Here is a 17,777-nt window from a genome sequence, read left to right on the forward strand (position 1 = left end):
GTTGCTAGCTGAATCATCCCCTACATGCCTGTGCGATAGCCTAGGTTTGAGCTCTTGAAACTCAGCGTCAGGCTTTACCTAAACTAACACTAGTCCAGCCAAGTATCAATAAAAACAACCAACAGAACACTCACTTTGGGAAAAGTCTGACAGAAGCCCTGGCTCTTAACAGAAGATATCGAAGTACCATGCCACAATTAAATTAATATGTAGACATTTGACACCCAATAGAGCAAAAGACAAAAGCATTAAATGTATGTTATGACTCCAGGAAATTTTAAAACATACTGCCACAGTACCAGAGTTACAGGTCAGAACTGATTTGCCCAGTAATTTCAGATTCAGATTAAGAACATCTGCTTGGCTACAGCACCTCTTTCAGAAAGACATCTGCTATTCACTCAGGGGACACAGGGCCTTCCGGTGATCTTCAGTATCTTTCAAAAAGGGCTTTTCAATGAGTAATTAATTGCAAGTAGCTTTTAATTCAACAAAAACACACTGATTCTTGGGAAACTAATTTAGACTGCCAACTCTCTTGAAAAGACCTGGAAACTGCTGCAAGTACAAGCATCATCTGAAGACTTCTCAGTCTCTTGGCAGATAGAAATTAGCACCAGGTGTCCTGACTGGCACAAGCACCAAAAACAAACCCAATATGAAGTCCTTAAAACTCTGCCAGATTTTGAAACACCATCTGCCACTTAATCAGCTGTGATTTCCTCCTCTGCCATACGAGCAGACACATACATCAACATGCTCCGATAATTTCAACTTCTTATACAAATGTAGTCTACAATGGTACACAAAGACAGCTCACACCAACAGGTTATCTACAGTGACTGTTCCAGGAAAGGAAGGCAATGTGGGATTCTTCTATTTGGTTGGTTTTTTGGTTTTTTTTTAAGCTGCAACACATTATTTTATTCATTACTTACTTTGGCTAAAAAGTAAAAATTACACTCAAGTTTCATTTCCATACTTTTTTTTTTTTTTTTGTGTGTGTATAGTTCGAGCACCTCCTTAGGTTTCACTGGAAACAGAGGAATAGAACAGCCTTCATAGCCAGAAGACACGAAGTAGACAGAACCCAGGAAAATAGGTTTTTTCCATATTCCTTGAAACTAGAGTCAGTGATAGTCTACAGAATTATCCATTGTGCATCTGTTCTTCCCAGGAAAGGACCAATATACTAATATCATGTATAAACTTAATGAGAGTTGCTCCACAGAAAATATAAAGAAAACTCACCAGGACCCAAACAGGATAAGCTTTGGTGTACATTTCTTCCAGGAGTACCTTCAGAAAGGAAACAAACAAACAGAAATTATACTTCAAGCCAGTAAGGGGCACTAGTGCTGTCTTTTTTTAAGATTCAAGATTCTTTCCACATAAGCACCTCAACTTTGCAATTTCTGTTTCTTTCTTGTGACGGCTGATGACGTGAACTACAGCAGGATTTAGCATCATAAGAATCTGTTTGGAAAATGCAAGATGCATTCCCAATCACGATTATCCCATTACAATTATTATATTTCATTTAAGCCAGGTGACACTGCTTCACTTTAGTCATTCAAAAAGGACCACAGACATTGAAAAGCTATCATCTATACCAACATTATAGCAATTTTTTTCCTTCCATATGTTACAGTTAATTTATTTGCATAGAGGAGCAATAAATTAACAACATTCTCAAATGTGCTATCAATCAAGTTAGATACAAATGAAAGCACTGAGAAAGTTAACCCACCCTTACTGTATTACTTAAAAGTTATGTGAAAATTGACCTAAAAACTTTATTATTTTGAAGGATATTGAACGAAAGCAATCTGTTAGACTGCTGGGTGTAAGCGCAAAAGTCATGTGAAGAAGTTCTTAAAAGGTCTTCTGACAACACCTTTCTGCAGGCTTTAGGAATAGTGCAGATCCTATGGCACAGGTTTCATCAGGAAACAAGCTGCTTTATATCACCACTGTACTTGTTGCCTGCCTCAGCCTTGCAAATACAGCTTTGCTCCCAAAGTGAGAATTGGGTCTTACAGAGCTCATCCAAAAGTTTATATCTGTCCTTTTGAGTCACTCTGGCAGAAAGGCCTAATTTTAATTTAAAGATAAAACAAACATCTGATACAGAAACATAAAGTAAATATCCTCAACAATCAGAACTGATCAGCATGCTCTTACAAGAACCTTGCTCAAATTAAACACAAACTTGGCAAAATCTAGTCTACACTGTGTTTTGCAAGCATACAATCTAAGCATCACAAGCAGGTTACAAAAAATCATTTAACAGACATATTAATTATTCTGTATTTTTAGTCCTCATGCCATGCAAGTTTCAAGCAGATAGTAGATAATGAATGTTCCTAAAGCAAATAGGTAAGGAACAGAACTCTGCAGAGCCAGTGTCCAATATGGTGAACTGCAAAGAGAATGAGCCAAGTATCTCAATTATTCTGAAATCATAAAGCATAGCTGCTCCTTCTCAAGACAGAGGGATCCAAGAAAAAGTGAAAAATTGACTAGCCAACAGCTGATTACCTCTAGTCTCACTGACTTTCCTTGCCAAGTGTAGAGGCCCAGATGATTTTGGTGTGCACTGGGTCAGTGAAGCAGACCTGGTCTTGGCTCCTAAAAGTAAAAGCTTAGATTAACTTCAAAGTAGAACTATGTTAGCAATTAAAGACATATCTTACATTTTTACATGTAAAATTTTTACAGTTAAGTACAAGATCCACAAATCTATTCAAACACAAAAAGAAACCTAGAACATTTAAGCTGTATTTAAACTTGGCTCTACTTTGCCAGAACTCACCTTGGAAGAAATAAAAAGATAGTTTTAAAAGCCTTCTAAGCAGAAGAAAACATTAGTAAAGATTTCATTTTAGCACTAAGATCAAGTTACTTAAGTCTCAAAACAGCAGCAAATACAATGGAGCTAAGGAAACAATGGTTGAAAGAGACCTCCAAACACCAGATATCCACACTCCCACTCAGAGCAGGGTCACCATCAAGATGAGATCAGCTGACCATGCTTTTGTCTGATGAGCCTTGCAAACCTCCAGGAAAGGTGGTTCTGTGGCACCAGGATGCACCTCCCACTCTACATTTTGCAAGCATCTCTAATTGCTACAACATCTGGTGCTACTGAGAAGAGTTTGGCACCACAACCTTTACAGCTGTCCTTTTCAAGTTATTGACTGCACAGGCTAAACTCCCTCAACCTCTTCTCACTGGACACAGACCACAACCATCTTCCTAAGTCTCCACTGGATCTTTCCAGTTTCAAAACAACCCTGTTGGTCTAGGAAGGACCCAAAACACAACACCATAGTCCAGGTTAACACTGATCTGAAGGGGCACACCAGTTTCCTTTGGCCACACTGCTCCTGCAGGTGCTGAAGGCCCACTGCAGGGTCACTGAAGATGACAAGGTATGCATAGCTGTGCTGCATGTGCTGGACCCCAACAGAAAGCACCAGCTTGTCAGAAAGCCATATGACTCATGTTTGTTTCAAAGTGACTAGTAATTTGTGGCAAATTCTGTTTCTTTTCACTGTTTACTTCTTTAAAGTGTGTCATTACAGCGAGACATTTGTCAGGCATCTTTTATTCTCAATTATGTCAGATACCAGCTTAAAATTTAAGTCTAATGCAGGAGTACAGCATTTAATTAGGTTTATCCAATTACAATAACCAGTTCACCACAAAGATGTTCAGAAGCAAGCTGATTACAGCTAGGATTTAGGAAAGAGACACAGCAAGCTTATTTATCTGCTTCCATTATGTCTTTAATTTTGGTCAGAGAATGACTTGTCAACTGGTGTTTGTGGCTTGAGTGGAAGACACACAGTTGGCCAATCAAGAGTTCCCAGCTCAAACCGAAATAGAACCTGACCAATGTTTAATACGAAGTCAGGAAGTACATTTAGCATTTCTTCTAGAACAAGATGAAAAAACTCAATTAATTGTCTTGTCTCCATTAAAGCTTCTAATTCAGCCTGTAAGGAGAATATCAAGAAAAAGCAACATGAAAAGCTAAGTTTCTGTGACTCTTCCCTTCAAAAGATAGGACAATGTCATTGATCTACAGAAGAAGATACATTCTAACTATATCTTATTCAAAAATATATCCTCATCCACCAAGGCCCTTTCAGTCCTGAATGGGGTGAAGATAACATGAAGACATAAAGACAAGAACAACGATATACTCAGGATAAATTCAGAGTATGCCTATTCTCCAGATTACTAGAAGTTAATCTGGGCCCTGAATGTTCTGAAAGAAAAGAACACTTTTTAAAACAACACAAGCCCCATGTGATGACACCTGTCAGTTGTAAGGTGCATTTAGTCCCTGTACCATGTAAACCTGAGCTGAACCACAGTTCAGATCTCTTCATTTCCCTGAAGTACCTTTATCAATTACAGCAATACAAAGAATATTTTAGCCTTCCTATGAAGTCCTACAACACTTGAAGCACCACTAATGTGATTGTACCTCTGTCTACAAACAAACTCATGTACCTTTGGGAGTTGACCTCAATGAGTGCAACCTAGGTCTTGGTAATGCTTTCAAAGGGACAGACCCCGAAGCGCCATTCTGGCAGGCTGGTTTTGAAGGCCATTCTCCATTCCTGATGACTGTGGCACTTGCAGCTGCAAAACAGAATCACAAAGAATTTGCTCTAGGCATATATAGTTTAGAGAAAATTAAATCATAAGACAAGTCAGTTTTACCAGAGACTAAAGGACCTTGAAAGAGGTTTGAGTTTATGACCACAATGGAAATTTTTCCTTGAAAAATAAAAAACTGTAATTTTGGGAAATTATTGTTTCAATTATCCAGAAAATATATGAATATATTCAATATATGAATATATATTCTAAATATATTCAAGTACAGATGGAGTAGACTTTAGTTTGGGCACTAAAAAGTGATGTATACTAACACATTAAAGAGTAAGAATTCACATGGCATTTACTAGAGACAAGAAAAAATTATGTTGCTGTAGAATTGTTTGTCACAGTGCTGCTTTTCTCTCCAGTCATTTGGATGAAAAAAAAAAATAAATAAAAAGGAGGGGGTGAGGCTTTTGTCATATATTACCAGGTTTGCCTCAGATTAGTATTTTAATAGGACTGGGTTTTTTTTAAAGGCAATGTGAATTATATGTCTAATATTGCTCATCAAAAGATGGAACCTACAGTCTTTAGATTATTTTATTGTCTTTAAATAGACTAGCATAAACCATGTAAGTTAACTACTTCAAAAAGCTGCTTTTTAGCCACTAAATATTTTCTGCCACAGAAAGAGGATTTCCCTTTAAGAAACACATGCAACTGAAGCCATCATCTTTTTTTAAAAAAAGGAAGTTGGAGCCTTTCTAAATACACAAAAGCTAAATATTTCCCAAAAAAAATCTATACACAAGAGGCAATTTGCATAACACATCAGTAACACTGTTATTCTGTGGGAATCTGACCCTGATCAACATTAGATAATTAAAACAAATTTGTTTTAGTAAAGCACAAGGTGTGAAGCAGTCCATAACTTTTTTTGTAAATCACTAAATTAAGGATGTTTGTTCTGAGTTCACTGCAAGCAGTTAACAATTGCCTGCAAACTAGTGTGCTACTTCCTCTTCTAAATAAGCAGCACACCATGGAAGTAACACTTTGGGTGTGCAAGCAGTCTTCTGGTGCAGGACTAGTTAGGGCACTGCTCTGTCCTATTAGAAACTCTGGAGTCAGCTAACCAGGCTGTGTGCAGGAAGCAAAACAAAACAAAACAAAACAACCCCACCAAAACCTCACAGGTTTACAGAGTTTGAACACTTTCAGATTCAAAGCTGTTTATTCATTGAATTCAGAGCAGCTACTGCAATCCTAAATAAAGATGGATAGGAATGAAGTGATCTCAGCCCAGTAAAGATCTGAAAACTCAACTCATTAGAAGAATTTCAATGAAGGACTGACTGTACAAAAATGCAGATGCAGGTCAACTACTAGGATCAGCTTTTTAACTTGTGAAAAGCCACTATTTACTATATATGTAATTATTCTAATGCAATTAAAATCTGGATTCTTTTTCTTAACCTCAGAGTCAAATATTTTGGTATGTTCAAAAGATAATATTTTCAGCTCAGCACTAAAACTGAGATTACTGTTAGAAATATCTGGTTTTCAATGCTCAAACTGACTGCATACAAAATATGCTTTTAGTAACAACAACAATTCAAACCTCATGATTTCTGAACTTCTCATATAAGAAGTCATTTTAGAGAAAAGAATCATGAAGTTCAAGTGCTCATTAGAAAAAAAACAAAAACAAACCCCAATGTTTCCACATGGAATTACCAATCCAAGGACATCCCATAACAAAGGGCTGAGCTGACAAAGCAGGAGAAATGCTTTCTTGTCATTTTTTTTTTTTCTCTGCTAACAGAAGACAAACTGCAAACAAGCCAAGAGTCTTTTTGATTTAGTGTTCTTGACAGGATCAGAGTAGTTTGTCATACATTTCATGGCACACACAGTACATGCCTCCCATTCTGATCTTTGTGTAGTCCACAACCTAATAAAAACACTTCAACTTTGCAATTTTTTTTTTCTGACATTATTACAGAGTAGACTAAATGAAAGAATAAAAAACAGGAACAGCACTGTACTTAGCATTAGAACACAAAATAAATTCCTTAGTTCTTTACAATTTGATTCAAAGTAATAAAAACTTCACTAACATATTAATTACATATAATATTAAATCATTATTCTCACAAAACCTTACTATCACATATAAATAATTCTCATCAAGTGTAAAAATTCTCTAAAGAAAAATAATTTCACAGAAAATCAGCAGATCAAAACATTGCATATATTTACCAACCTCCACAAAACAAAATACATGCTTTAGAATAGAAATAAAAGGAATACAACCTACTTCTCTTCCCAGTAAACGTGGCTAACAAAGGAACAATACAAAAGCTGTAAGACCCCACTACCAGCAATGTAAGTAAGGTAATATCATAGTGGCTTCCTGAATCAGTCGGTGGGGTTAGTGTAGAATTGAAGAAAATAATAGGAGAAAAATTAGTTTCTGTGCAACTGCGGAGTCCTCCTGGTATAGTCATTTAAAAAAGATCTAAGCAAGCTTAAAGTCTACGAGACTGCAGCCATGTTCAACCTCTCATATTGCTCTTGCTTGGTCTTCGTGAATCGGAGTGGAAAAAATTGTAAGCTTGAAGGCAGTGGACAAAACAGATTACAGCAGCTAGCAAATCAGGCTAAATAAGGAGTCATCTGTTTGGATACTTAATCTGAATACACTCCTTTGTCATGAAGCGATGACCCCTTCCTTTGTTACATGAGGGAGCAAAACGAAGAGAGGACAAAGCTGCTTAGCAATTTCAGATACAGTCTGAAACCGGAACAGCAAAAGTCAACATGGCTGTCACAGTATCAGAACCGATCTCATTACAGAGCAAGAGGCACTTGCATATTTTATTACACATACTCTTATTCATTTGAGGAATATGTTAGGTTTCAGTTTAATAAAGGCAGTACAGGGTTGGGGGAGAAGAATAAGAGAAAATGTAGTTATGTGTGTTTGCATATGCGCATATATAACACAGACATATGTTAAATCACAGTTCTCTTTTTCAGCCCACTGAAGACAGATTTAAGTGACATCTGGCACAAATAAAAGGCCTTTGCCCAGACTTCAAGATATAACAGGTGATATGATAGTGGCAGATTATTTGAATGTACTTATTTGAATATACATAGCTGGGAATACTAATATGTCTGAGAGTCAGCTGTATGTTACCTCCCTTCATATTTTTTCCTCTCAGAACTCCTAAGAAGTGCTGTAGGACTTAAAAAAAAGGCAAGTCTGGTATTTTGCTCACTAATTTAAATCAAGATTGATTTGGTTATGTCACACACCAATGTTTACAGCTACCTCAGAAATTACAGAAATCTACCCGTGCAAAGATTCATCTTCTAAAGCAAATTTCATTTACATGCCTGTAATTTCATCTACATATTTTGTCCTAGAATTCTGAAAGCAGATATAAACCTGTTCAAGAAAACATATAGCATCAAAAAATCCTGTTACATACTGTTCCAAATATTATGACAAGTAAACCATTCTGTTCAGACATATTACACTACATGTAAACACTAGGAAACTTTTGCTTAAGAAGACATGCTGTTTATGTAATGTTTCAGGATGGAAGAGATGTTGTACCAAAATCTCCAGTCATCAACCCAAAATCCAAGGCTCAAAGCTCCTTCAGGCAGTACATCACAAAAAGGTAAGTTCTAAGTAAAGAGACAAAAAGAGCAAGATCTAGAACTAACAAGTAGTACAGTCAGAATTAACAGAGGTACTTGTGAGACAGGACTCACTTCCAAGAGGACTTTTACGAACAATCAAATGATGTTTGCTTTCAATCAGCCAAAACCCATAACCCTCACATATACTTACAATTAGTGCTGAAAAGACTTTGCTCACTCTGAGCACTGCTGACTGATGAGAGGCTAGGTGTTCTTTCAAGCACTGATCTTTTGACAGGCACTTTGGATTTGGCAAGGGATTTACCAAAACTAGTCCATGAGGATGGAGAATTTTTCACTGATGCATGCTTCTCTCCTGGCAAAGATCCTACACCTGTCAATTAGGGGGGGAAGAGGAGGGAGAAATAAGAACAGAAGAAGTAGGAAAGAAGCTTAAATGATTGATTCTTTTACACGTATGCCTACAAATAAAAATATTTACATGGTAAAAAGCCATATAAAATGGCTAAATCTACTTCCTCTTGACATGCTAAAAAGTGCTGCAAATGCAGAAAAACAGTTCCAAGGACTTAAAGCCCTAGAAACGAGTCAAGAGCTTAATAGATTTAACTTCAGTGCAGACAGCTGCACACATAAAAAAAGCCTTTTTTTGCATTTTTCTACATCACATTATGGTTCACTGTACTGGCAATCCCACAAAAATCTAACCTCCATTTCAAAGACAATCTAAAAAAGGACTCTTCTGTTTATTCCTCCCCAAAACAGATCCACAACTCCACTCCCTTTTGACAGGGCACTCTATAAGATAATAAACTTTCAAGGAATAAGACAGCATTAGAGTATCAAATGGCTTACTACACATATAATATCCTGAAAACTGAGTAGTTCTACAGAACTAGTTTAACACTAGGACTTCCAAAACCAAGTTCTTACTGGTCAGCTGGTGCAGAAACATTTTTGTATTACATCCAGTTTTCATTTGAGCATGTTGAATACAAACACCCAACAGCTAAGTTGTACAAATACGAAAAGCCCCTATCCAGGAGGTAGGCATAGGAGGAGGTCACTCTTGGACTAGTAAAAAAGTAAATACACTTTCCATAAAATCTGAGTTTAGACAAATGAAGCTTTTAGTTTATTTCCTGAAAAGCTTTAAGTTTATTTCCTGCACCCAGATGAAAATTTCAATGGCCCAGAGAAGTTATATACACACGGACTTCTCTTGCCAGCTCTGAGCTGACTCCTGTCAGCCCTAAGATCTTAATGTATCAAGATGTACCAAGATCTTAATAGAGCCTTCTGAATATGGATAAGACGTTTTCATTTTTGTACAAAACAGATGTGGAAGACAGACTTACATTGTTCTAGAAAATATTTTTTTATTTATTATAATAAAATCTAAAATATGTTAATTTCGTATGTCACATCCATTTTCAAGGCTGACAGTTTACCTTAACAGAAAAGAAGCAACTACAGTGTCTCAGTTTTGACTTAGAATAAGCAAATTTCTATTTAAAGGGAATACCCTTTAACAAAAATTAGCTAGTAATTTCACCTTAAGCAACACTAGTTTTACTACAGGATTTCTACTCTTAAATACTAATGACCAAGAAACATTCAATTTGCACCAAACCCAGGAAATCATGACATTAAGGATATTGCATTAAATTTTAGACACGAAAAGTACACCCAATGTCTGTCTTTCAACAGTAGGTGGTGTGACAGGATTGGATAACTTGTCTCGAAACATCCTGTATGAAGTATGCAAAACCAGGAACAGGACTGGTAAAGGAAGGTCTGTCCAAGCTACTTCCCTCAGTTCAGATCAATTCAGAAACAAAGAGAAACCTCACTTACAATATATTACTATATATAAAACCTGCATTAGCATATTACATACTTCTGGTACAAGCTTTGCATCAGATCTCTCTTCACAGGTGTGTTTTTACTACCTGTCATTAGTATACAGAACTGTGATTCTCTATATAGCTTTACTGTAGAGCCTGGCATTAAACCTCTGAGGCAAAATCATCAGCCATATTTCAGAATTTTTGAAAGTTACTGAAAGGGACAATTGAATGTACGGAACATGCTAAAGAGTATACAAGCTTTGTTTTGCTATGAGAATACCACAAAGCACAAATTCACACTTTTTAAAAACACCTCTGAAACAGCATTCCAGACAACGTAACAAAAATAATTTTATGTGTTTGACCAAAAAAAGTTTCTATCACATTTGCATGTCATAGAACAAACCTGACAGCTTTAGAAAACTTTCTACAAAGTTTCCTAAAATCTTGTTTCATTAATGGGTCAACATACCAGAAAAATCCAAACCAAGGAATTGTCCAAACCAAGTCAGGAATTCCTTTTGTAAATAGTCTCCCAGCTAAACAAGGTACAAACCCAAACAACTGCCCCAAAAACAAACAGAAAAGAGTGTCACTGTACAAACACTGTGTGTTGGGTTTGTTTGACTTAGTGAGTTAATGTTCTACGCTACAAAAGGGAGCTAGAGGAACAAATGCATTTTATCAGCTGTATTTGGTTACTTAAAGATGAAGGTAGCATGTTTGATTGCTATCATGCTGGACTCGTTCATCCAGTCCAAAACATACAGGAACAAAATCCTGTTTTCTTTACTGTGATTTTTCACCAAAGAGGAGTCAAAGTAAGCATGTGAGATGCAGTCTCGTCTAGTACAGCATGTTCCCTATATGTGATCTGCAGCAAGCCCATCTTCTCTGCAGAGGATGGAGTGTGGTGGTGCTCTGAACTCAAACCCATCCAGTGAGCACAGAAATCTCTAGGATATCCAGTTTCAAAAGCACGTCAAACAGATGACCTTTTCTCTTAGTTTTTCTGCTGCTTGGTGCTTTCCTCTAATGCTTCCATTAAATAAATTACTCAAGCACTTAAATACATTTTTCAAAAGCCCAGCTTGAGAGATAATTTAAGTCATGACACAAGATCATTAAGCAACCATTCTAGGTATTAATTCAACTAATGATTTTGAAGGTTTTTTTGTAAGTACTATTACCTATGAAAGGAGTTACCCAGAATTAAATGTAAGGGTTTTGAAGACAGAAGCAGGAAGATATGGAATACAAACAAAAGTATTGGAAATGAACATAAAAGCAGGATATTTAGTCAACCATTATTATAAAGACAACAAGCAGTAGCATCAAAGTAACAGGCTTTCATCAGTTATTTAATCTAGTTCCACTGAAGTGGGATACCAGAAATACCACATTCCTCTACAGTGAACTAATGAGTTGGCAATTCTTTAGGAAAAAAGTCTCCATGCAACAACCATGTTACTTGAACTATGTTAAAATCTCTCTTGTATTGGAATGGAAATAAGCAAAGAACAAAGCTCATTCTTCAAGAAGCTCTGAAGTCAGCTTTCATATCCTTACTCAAATAATCATCCTTTCATATCAATCCATCATAGGTGGTTATTGTCAAGAAAAAGGTAAGGCTTCATTTAAACAGCACTGGAGCCTTAAAAACCACACATTGACAGAATGTTGACATGAGGCAGACTGTAAAGCCAAATACGTATTCAGAAATTCTGAAATTTCATGTCCACCATTTCAAAACACATCAGCACATTTTACATCTAGAGCTGAACACCGAGCAACTGGCATTCACAGAGTTACACGACACCTGGAAATGAGTGGTTGGAAGCCTTTTCCAAACAAAAACTTTTAGCACACAAAGTACAAAAGGAGTCTTTTGAAGGATACTATTTGCTGTTGCTGCTTTTGTTTAGACCTAAAGCTAACACTAATAGTTGGTTTGGCCCTTCAATGCATAACCTCTTGAAAATGTGGAATTTTGGATTTTTGCCTTATGCATTTCTGATTTTCCCTATGAGTTTAAAAATCCAAAGGGCTCTGTTTTAAAAATGCTAAACTTAGCTGGCAAAAAAGCCCTGTGTAAGCCAACAGTACAAGGTCTTGATAAAGCACAGGGAGTAAACCTTCAAGAAAACATGCTATTTTTTGGCATCTATTGAAAAGTGCAAGTAAATAATGGAACAACAAACTGGACTTTGGTATTGTTTCCAGCAGACCAATCTTAACCTACACGTAAGAGTGCTTATGTTTGCCATTTTAAACAGTGAAAAGCAGTAGCAATACTAACAGTTTTCTGATGGCTGCAAGCTCCCCACTTTGCCTGATAGCCATTCAGCATTATTAACTATCTTTTATGCTATACATGTATCAGTGTTCCTTCAAGGAAGGAAGGCTGGTTACAATATGTTTCATAATTCTAAGGTAATATCTTTCTAATTATCTTCCCCTTTTAAAGTTTCTAATTACAAGCAAAATTACCAAAAAGACGGGACAGTTACATAATGTTGCTATGAATGCTCAAATGTTTATGTTAAACATGGACAAAAACAGGGAATGTCAAGTTATTTCTGTGTCTTGAAATATTTATAGGAGAGAAATTCACTCATTTAGCAGATAACAGTTGATCAGAGAACAGTTTATATACTGTCAAGATTCTATTCTCCATTGATAGACTCCCACAACATTCTTCCCATTCCCCTACAACCCTTAGACAGATAGTAAGGAACCAGCAGTAAGTTAGTGCCAAAAACAAACTAGGGTGTCAGTAGCCATGCAGGTAGGTGTTTACACGCTCTTCCCCTTGCAGTTAAACAGACTAAAACTAAAGAATGGATGATCACTACTACAGAGCATTTTAAGCAGTGATCCACAACCAAAACAACCCTTTTTTTTCCCCTCAAATGGTCCTAAAGTCAGAAAAGTGATTGGGGTGTTTTCAATTAGAGGAAAAGAGAGGAAGAGTAGTGTCTCATGTATGTCTAATGTTAAATTTCTCTTTTGTCCCTCCCTATCTTGTCCAATTTTGAAATGTGACAGATTTCCTCCCAGTTAAACCCTTCCACAGTCAGAGACTTCTCCCTTCCTCATCTTCCTTTCAACCCCTTGCACGATGACCTCTCCAGCACACCTAGAAACAGCCCTTCTTTTCCCTGGCCTCAAGTTTGAGCTCACACCCATTCTCTCACCTCCTGTCTGCCCATAATGATGCCTGCTGGATTTAGTCTATTTTTTCTTTTGTAGACTGAATTAGAGCAGGCCATGAGAGACCATGTCTGCACAGTCATGCTGCAATCTCCTGTGACTCCAGGGAAAGCCTGTCTTGGGACAGCAGATAGTTTTACACCAGCTTCCCAGGCACAGTGGCAAAGCTTGCCCACTCTGGTTTTGCCAGGGGACTCTCATAGGCTGCATGCTGACTTAAACAACACAATCCCAACCACTAGCTTTAACACAGCTATGGTAAAGCTCTGTCTGTTCAGGAGTACTGGGCACAAGAAATCTAATCAATGTACTGCATGGTAAACTGAGGCAAAAGAAAATCACCAGCCCCTTCTAATCATGCTTTTCATTATTGTCCATCTCTACATACCACACACACCCTTCATGTTAGGCACTGGATTTTATTTGGCTTAGATTTCAGCTTTAAAACTCATGCTATCGTTATCTACAAATCTTTTGAATTAAATCCTTGAATGAAAGAGGAAGTTTGCTGCAGCAAAACAAATACAAACGTCTTGTTACAATTATGCGTTGACAATTATGCGTATTTCCCTCCTCTCTTACCCCTACCCTGAGAGAATTCAGAACTAAGCTGTACAGGTACAGAGTCATTTGAAGGCACACCAGCATGTCCTTGCAAGTAAATGACTAGGCACCAAGAAATTCCCCTGCAGGGAAGTAGCGCACACCTCTCTCCTGAAGGAGAATATTCTTATAGGCACATCCACATTTCTGACAGAGTCAATATGCTGACTGTTAGAATCAGACTCTGCAAGTACGATCACGCTTCTTGGTACAGGTACAACATACTCAAATTTCAATGGGGCTAGTCACAAAATTGCCTGTTAAAAGTCTGGGAACATACATGAAAAATTTATTTCCCTAACTGTGGTAACTGATGGTACCTTAAACAAAGCTGACAGGATGAAATGCCCCCTTTTGAAAACCAGTAGATTATCTGAATTATCCATAAACTCAAATATTTCCAACTCCCTCTGCCTCTTCTCCCCCATCTGCTCAAAATTCCAAGAACCACATCCAGATTATTCAGAGATAAATAAACCAGCTTGCTTTGAAACCATTCATAGCAACAGATACCATACTACCTCACAAACAAAAACCCTTTCACTTCTACTTGTTTCTCATGGCCAACTTGACTTCCAAAGGTAATTAGGAAGTATTTTATTCCAAAATACTTTTTTTATGATGAAACCTATAAAAAGCTTGCAAAATCACCAGTGGAACCTATACCACAGGAAGAGTTCCTTCTTAATGAAAACAAAAGAAAATAAGTGTCAAAGTATGGTAAGTTTTTCTCATAGTGTGTGTAGTCAAGGCTAAAAGCAAATTGACAAAGCTACATTCATATTACATCATTCTATGTCTCCTTTCTGGCTTCAAATTGTGAATTGACCATTTTGTAGCTGAATGATCAACACCTGGGTCAGGAGTTAAATGGTCAGTAGTCAGCACAAGTAAATATATTGCTCCAGGCCGCTGCCAGCAAACCATTCCTGTTGAGGATGTCCAGGAAGTGAGGGCAAGGTAGACTGGAAACATTACCAGGCAAGTCCAACTCAAGTGACTGGAGAAACAATAAACAGCAAGGCTCGCAGGCCCTCACAATTAACACTGTTTTCTGAACACTCACAAACTCATCTACCAGACAAAAGTCCTTCTGGATACATGGAGTAAGTTTTTCTCCAGTTTAGAGAACTGGTTATGAGATACAGAGTCACTATGCAGTGGAAATGTCTGGATTAAGACGACTGAAGAAAGATCAAGGACAAGCTTTGTGTCATATTATGGGCTATAGACCTTATGTTCTGTGGAGACCCACTTATTAGTTTCCTCCTTCCTATACCTCTGAAGGGGAACATGCATGTTTTAAGTTCACTTTTAACACAAGCTTTTATTAGTACATATCTATTAAAGAAACAGAGACTGAAAAGGAGACTGAAACCCTGTAATCTGGACTAAGAAGGGCAAATAATCATCTTAGGTAAATGAGGACCCTGCTTTTAGAATCCATAAAGGAAGATGGCTGCTTGGTAAAAGAAAAGCATAAAAAGACTGGCTGAAACTAAATTTTACCCCTTATTTGTAGACCCTAGTGCATTCCAGACTTGTTTATGAGAAAATACATGAACACCTTTACAAGGTGTTTTTCTTTGTCTATTCTAGGATTTTGAGTAAAGTCACAACTGTTTCAATACAGAGAACCTGGAAGTTATGTTTGTCTTTTTAAATATTTTGTTTCCTCTTGGCAGTATGTCAATCCAGCTTTAAAGAGTCACATGGTAGATAACAGGAATGATACAAGCTGAAAAATTATTTTCAGTAACTATATTTGGGTTGGCTCCTAGTTCAGTGTCAGAACAAAGACTCAAGGACTGTGGGAATACTTAGTAAAACTAAATTGTTTTGGTACTGCTTCACTAGTATTGTAAAAAGCTATACCAAGGAGTCCTGAATTACCAAGTTTATATGTCTCCAGCTTTATGAAAACTGATTGAAACCATTTGGTTTGAATTTTCCATCTGAGAAGCCTTTGTGCAATAAACAGCAATAACACTCAATAACAAACTGAGTCTTAATCTGTCACTGCTTGTTCTGGTTTTAACTATGGAAGCTTCTCTCAATCACACATTTAATGTATGATCAAGCCAAAATTCAACTGAAGGAATTTAGCAATTATGAAGTAAAAAGCAAATCAGTATTTCAAAGTATCACTAAACCTACATACACGCATTTTCTATAGCATTTGAGGAATTATTTTTCCCATGCCTCTGGTAGTTGCAGAACACAGGCAAAGTCCTTCAGTATGATCAATTTGTCATAAGGCAAAAGGCTCACTGGATCAAAAACATCTTTAAGGAAACACAGAATTCATACTTTAATGCTTCTCTGTACTCAAGTTTTTACTGGTCTTGTTCAATGCTATGAAAATACCCTCAAGAGAAAAAAGGGAGTGACCACTGGATCAGATCTATGGAAATGATAAGTAAAGCACAGAGCCGCTACACTGCTGAAGGGATATCAGTGACTTAAATCAGAGACAAAAGGGTACCCAAATGTTAAAAAAAAAAAAACACCAGATAGCAAGAGACATTTTTGTTACCCAGATGATTTACATGGTTTCCATTGATTTCTACAAATGTTTAACAGTAAGCAGAGGAATAGTATTACTGATACCTTCAGATTCCCAAACAGTTCCAATTACATACAAGGCCGGACAGAGCTATCATCTTGACAGAGCTAAGACATCAAGAACAACGTGAAGTTTCTTACACTGAGAAATGATTTAAAGCAATGCTGTAATTTTAAGGCAGAAGTGGAAATGAAGTTATAGCATATCAGAAGTCTTACTTGCAGGTAAAGCTCCTCTCCTTTACATAATTTCAGATAGGTTGTAGTCAGTAAAAGAAGGTAAAAAAAAGCATCAGTGGGCATACACATCTTTAGATTTACTGTAAATCATTTAGTTTCCTATTTGATGCTGTTCACATAATTTCCCATGGCTCAAACTGTCACAGCGCTTTTGTTCAACTGCACAGGGGGTAATACACAGTTGCTGGAGCAGGTGTGACAGCAGAATATCTTGGAGTGATGTTCCATGGGAACACCAAAGCTCCTTGGCTTCTCCAATCCCCTTCAACTCCTCTCTTCAAGTGACACAAAGACATGACTCTTCACAAACCGTAACACCTCAACTGTTATCAGGCTATTACTCCTCCACACTGCCTATGGTACATCCAAATTAGAAGGCTCTATGTGTATCATGGGAACAAAAACAACAGTTGCTTTGATTCTGAAACTAGTTCAAAGTCTCTGCTAGGGCTCTGAAATTAAATATCCCTTCCAGTAAAAATGGGTAAGTCAAATATGTTATTCTGTGTCTTGAATTCTAATAAATGTTTTCATTAACAGAAAACAAACATAGCAAAAGACATACTGCCTGCCATCCAATACTACAGAAAACTACACACCACCATGGAAAAGCTGCCCATAGAGAAGTATGTCATCCCCTCTTATGAAGAGATAAATAGTTACAGAAATAATTTTGAGGCATCTAGCTTGCAGCAAATCTGGTTACAGTTTCAGAAATGGGGCTTCACCATTTCCCAAATCACTCTGGTGAAATGGATCAAGGTAGGCTCATCTTTTAGAGAACCTATTTCTAATTCAGCAAAAATTTCAAGTTCCAGCTAAGATACACCACTACTGGTGAACAATGCTCAGCGACCATTTTGAAATTAAAAAACCCCAGTTATTTCTAACCTAATATACTCTTCAAATAACCTCACAAAAATACAGTGTTTGGATATGTGTTTTGCTGTCCTTCTGCTGTCTTCTGTTCATGTGAGAATCAGGAAATTTCCTGAGAAGAAATCCTTT

The 17,777-nt window shown here is 37.1% G+C and overlaps 1 protein-coding gene across 11 annotated transcripts in view; it reads right to left on the minus strand.

Annotated features, from left to right (window-relative positions):
- MTUS1 (microtubule associated scaffold protein 1) overlaps nt 1-17,777 on the minus strand; it is a 118,078-nt gene that overhangs the window by 59,844 nt on the left and 40,457 nt on the right. For 6 of the 11 annotated variants that reach the window (XM_086888757.1, XM_086888756.1, XM_086888759.1 and 3 more), the window contains 4 exons: nt 8,489-8,671; nt 4,525-4,656; nt 2,542-2,631; nt 1,252-1,299 (listed from right to left, as the gene is read on the minus strand). In XM_086888757.1, coding sequence (XP_086744883.1) covers nt 1,252-1,299; nt 2,542-2,631; nt 4,525-4,656; nt 8,489-8,671 — 453 coding nt within the window. Of the gene's footprint in view, nt 1-1,251; nt 1,300-2,541; nt 2,632-4,524; nt 4,657-6,940; nt 7,473-8,488; nt 8,672-17,777 lie in introns of those variants that run through there. The other 5 variants (XM_086888763.1, XM_086888762.1, XM_086888764.1 and 2 more) reach the window with 2 other exon arrangements.

This window comes from Cyanistes caeruleus, chromosome 5 (assembly GCF_971803275.1).
Source record: "Cyanistes caeruleus chromosome 5, bCyaCae1.hap1.1, whole genome shotgun sequence".
Taxonomy (NCBI): domain Eukaryota; kingdom Metazoa; phylum Chordata; class Aves; order Passeriformes; family Paridae; genus Cyanistes; species Cyanistes caeruleus.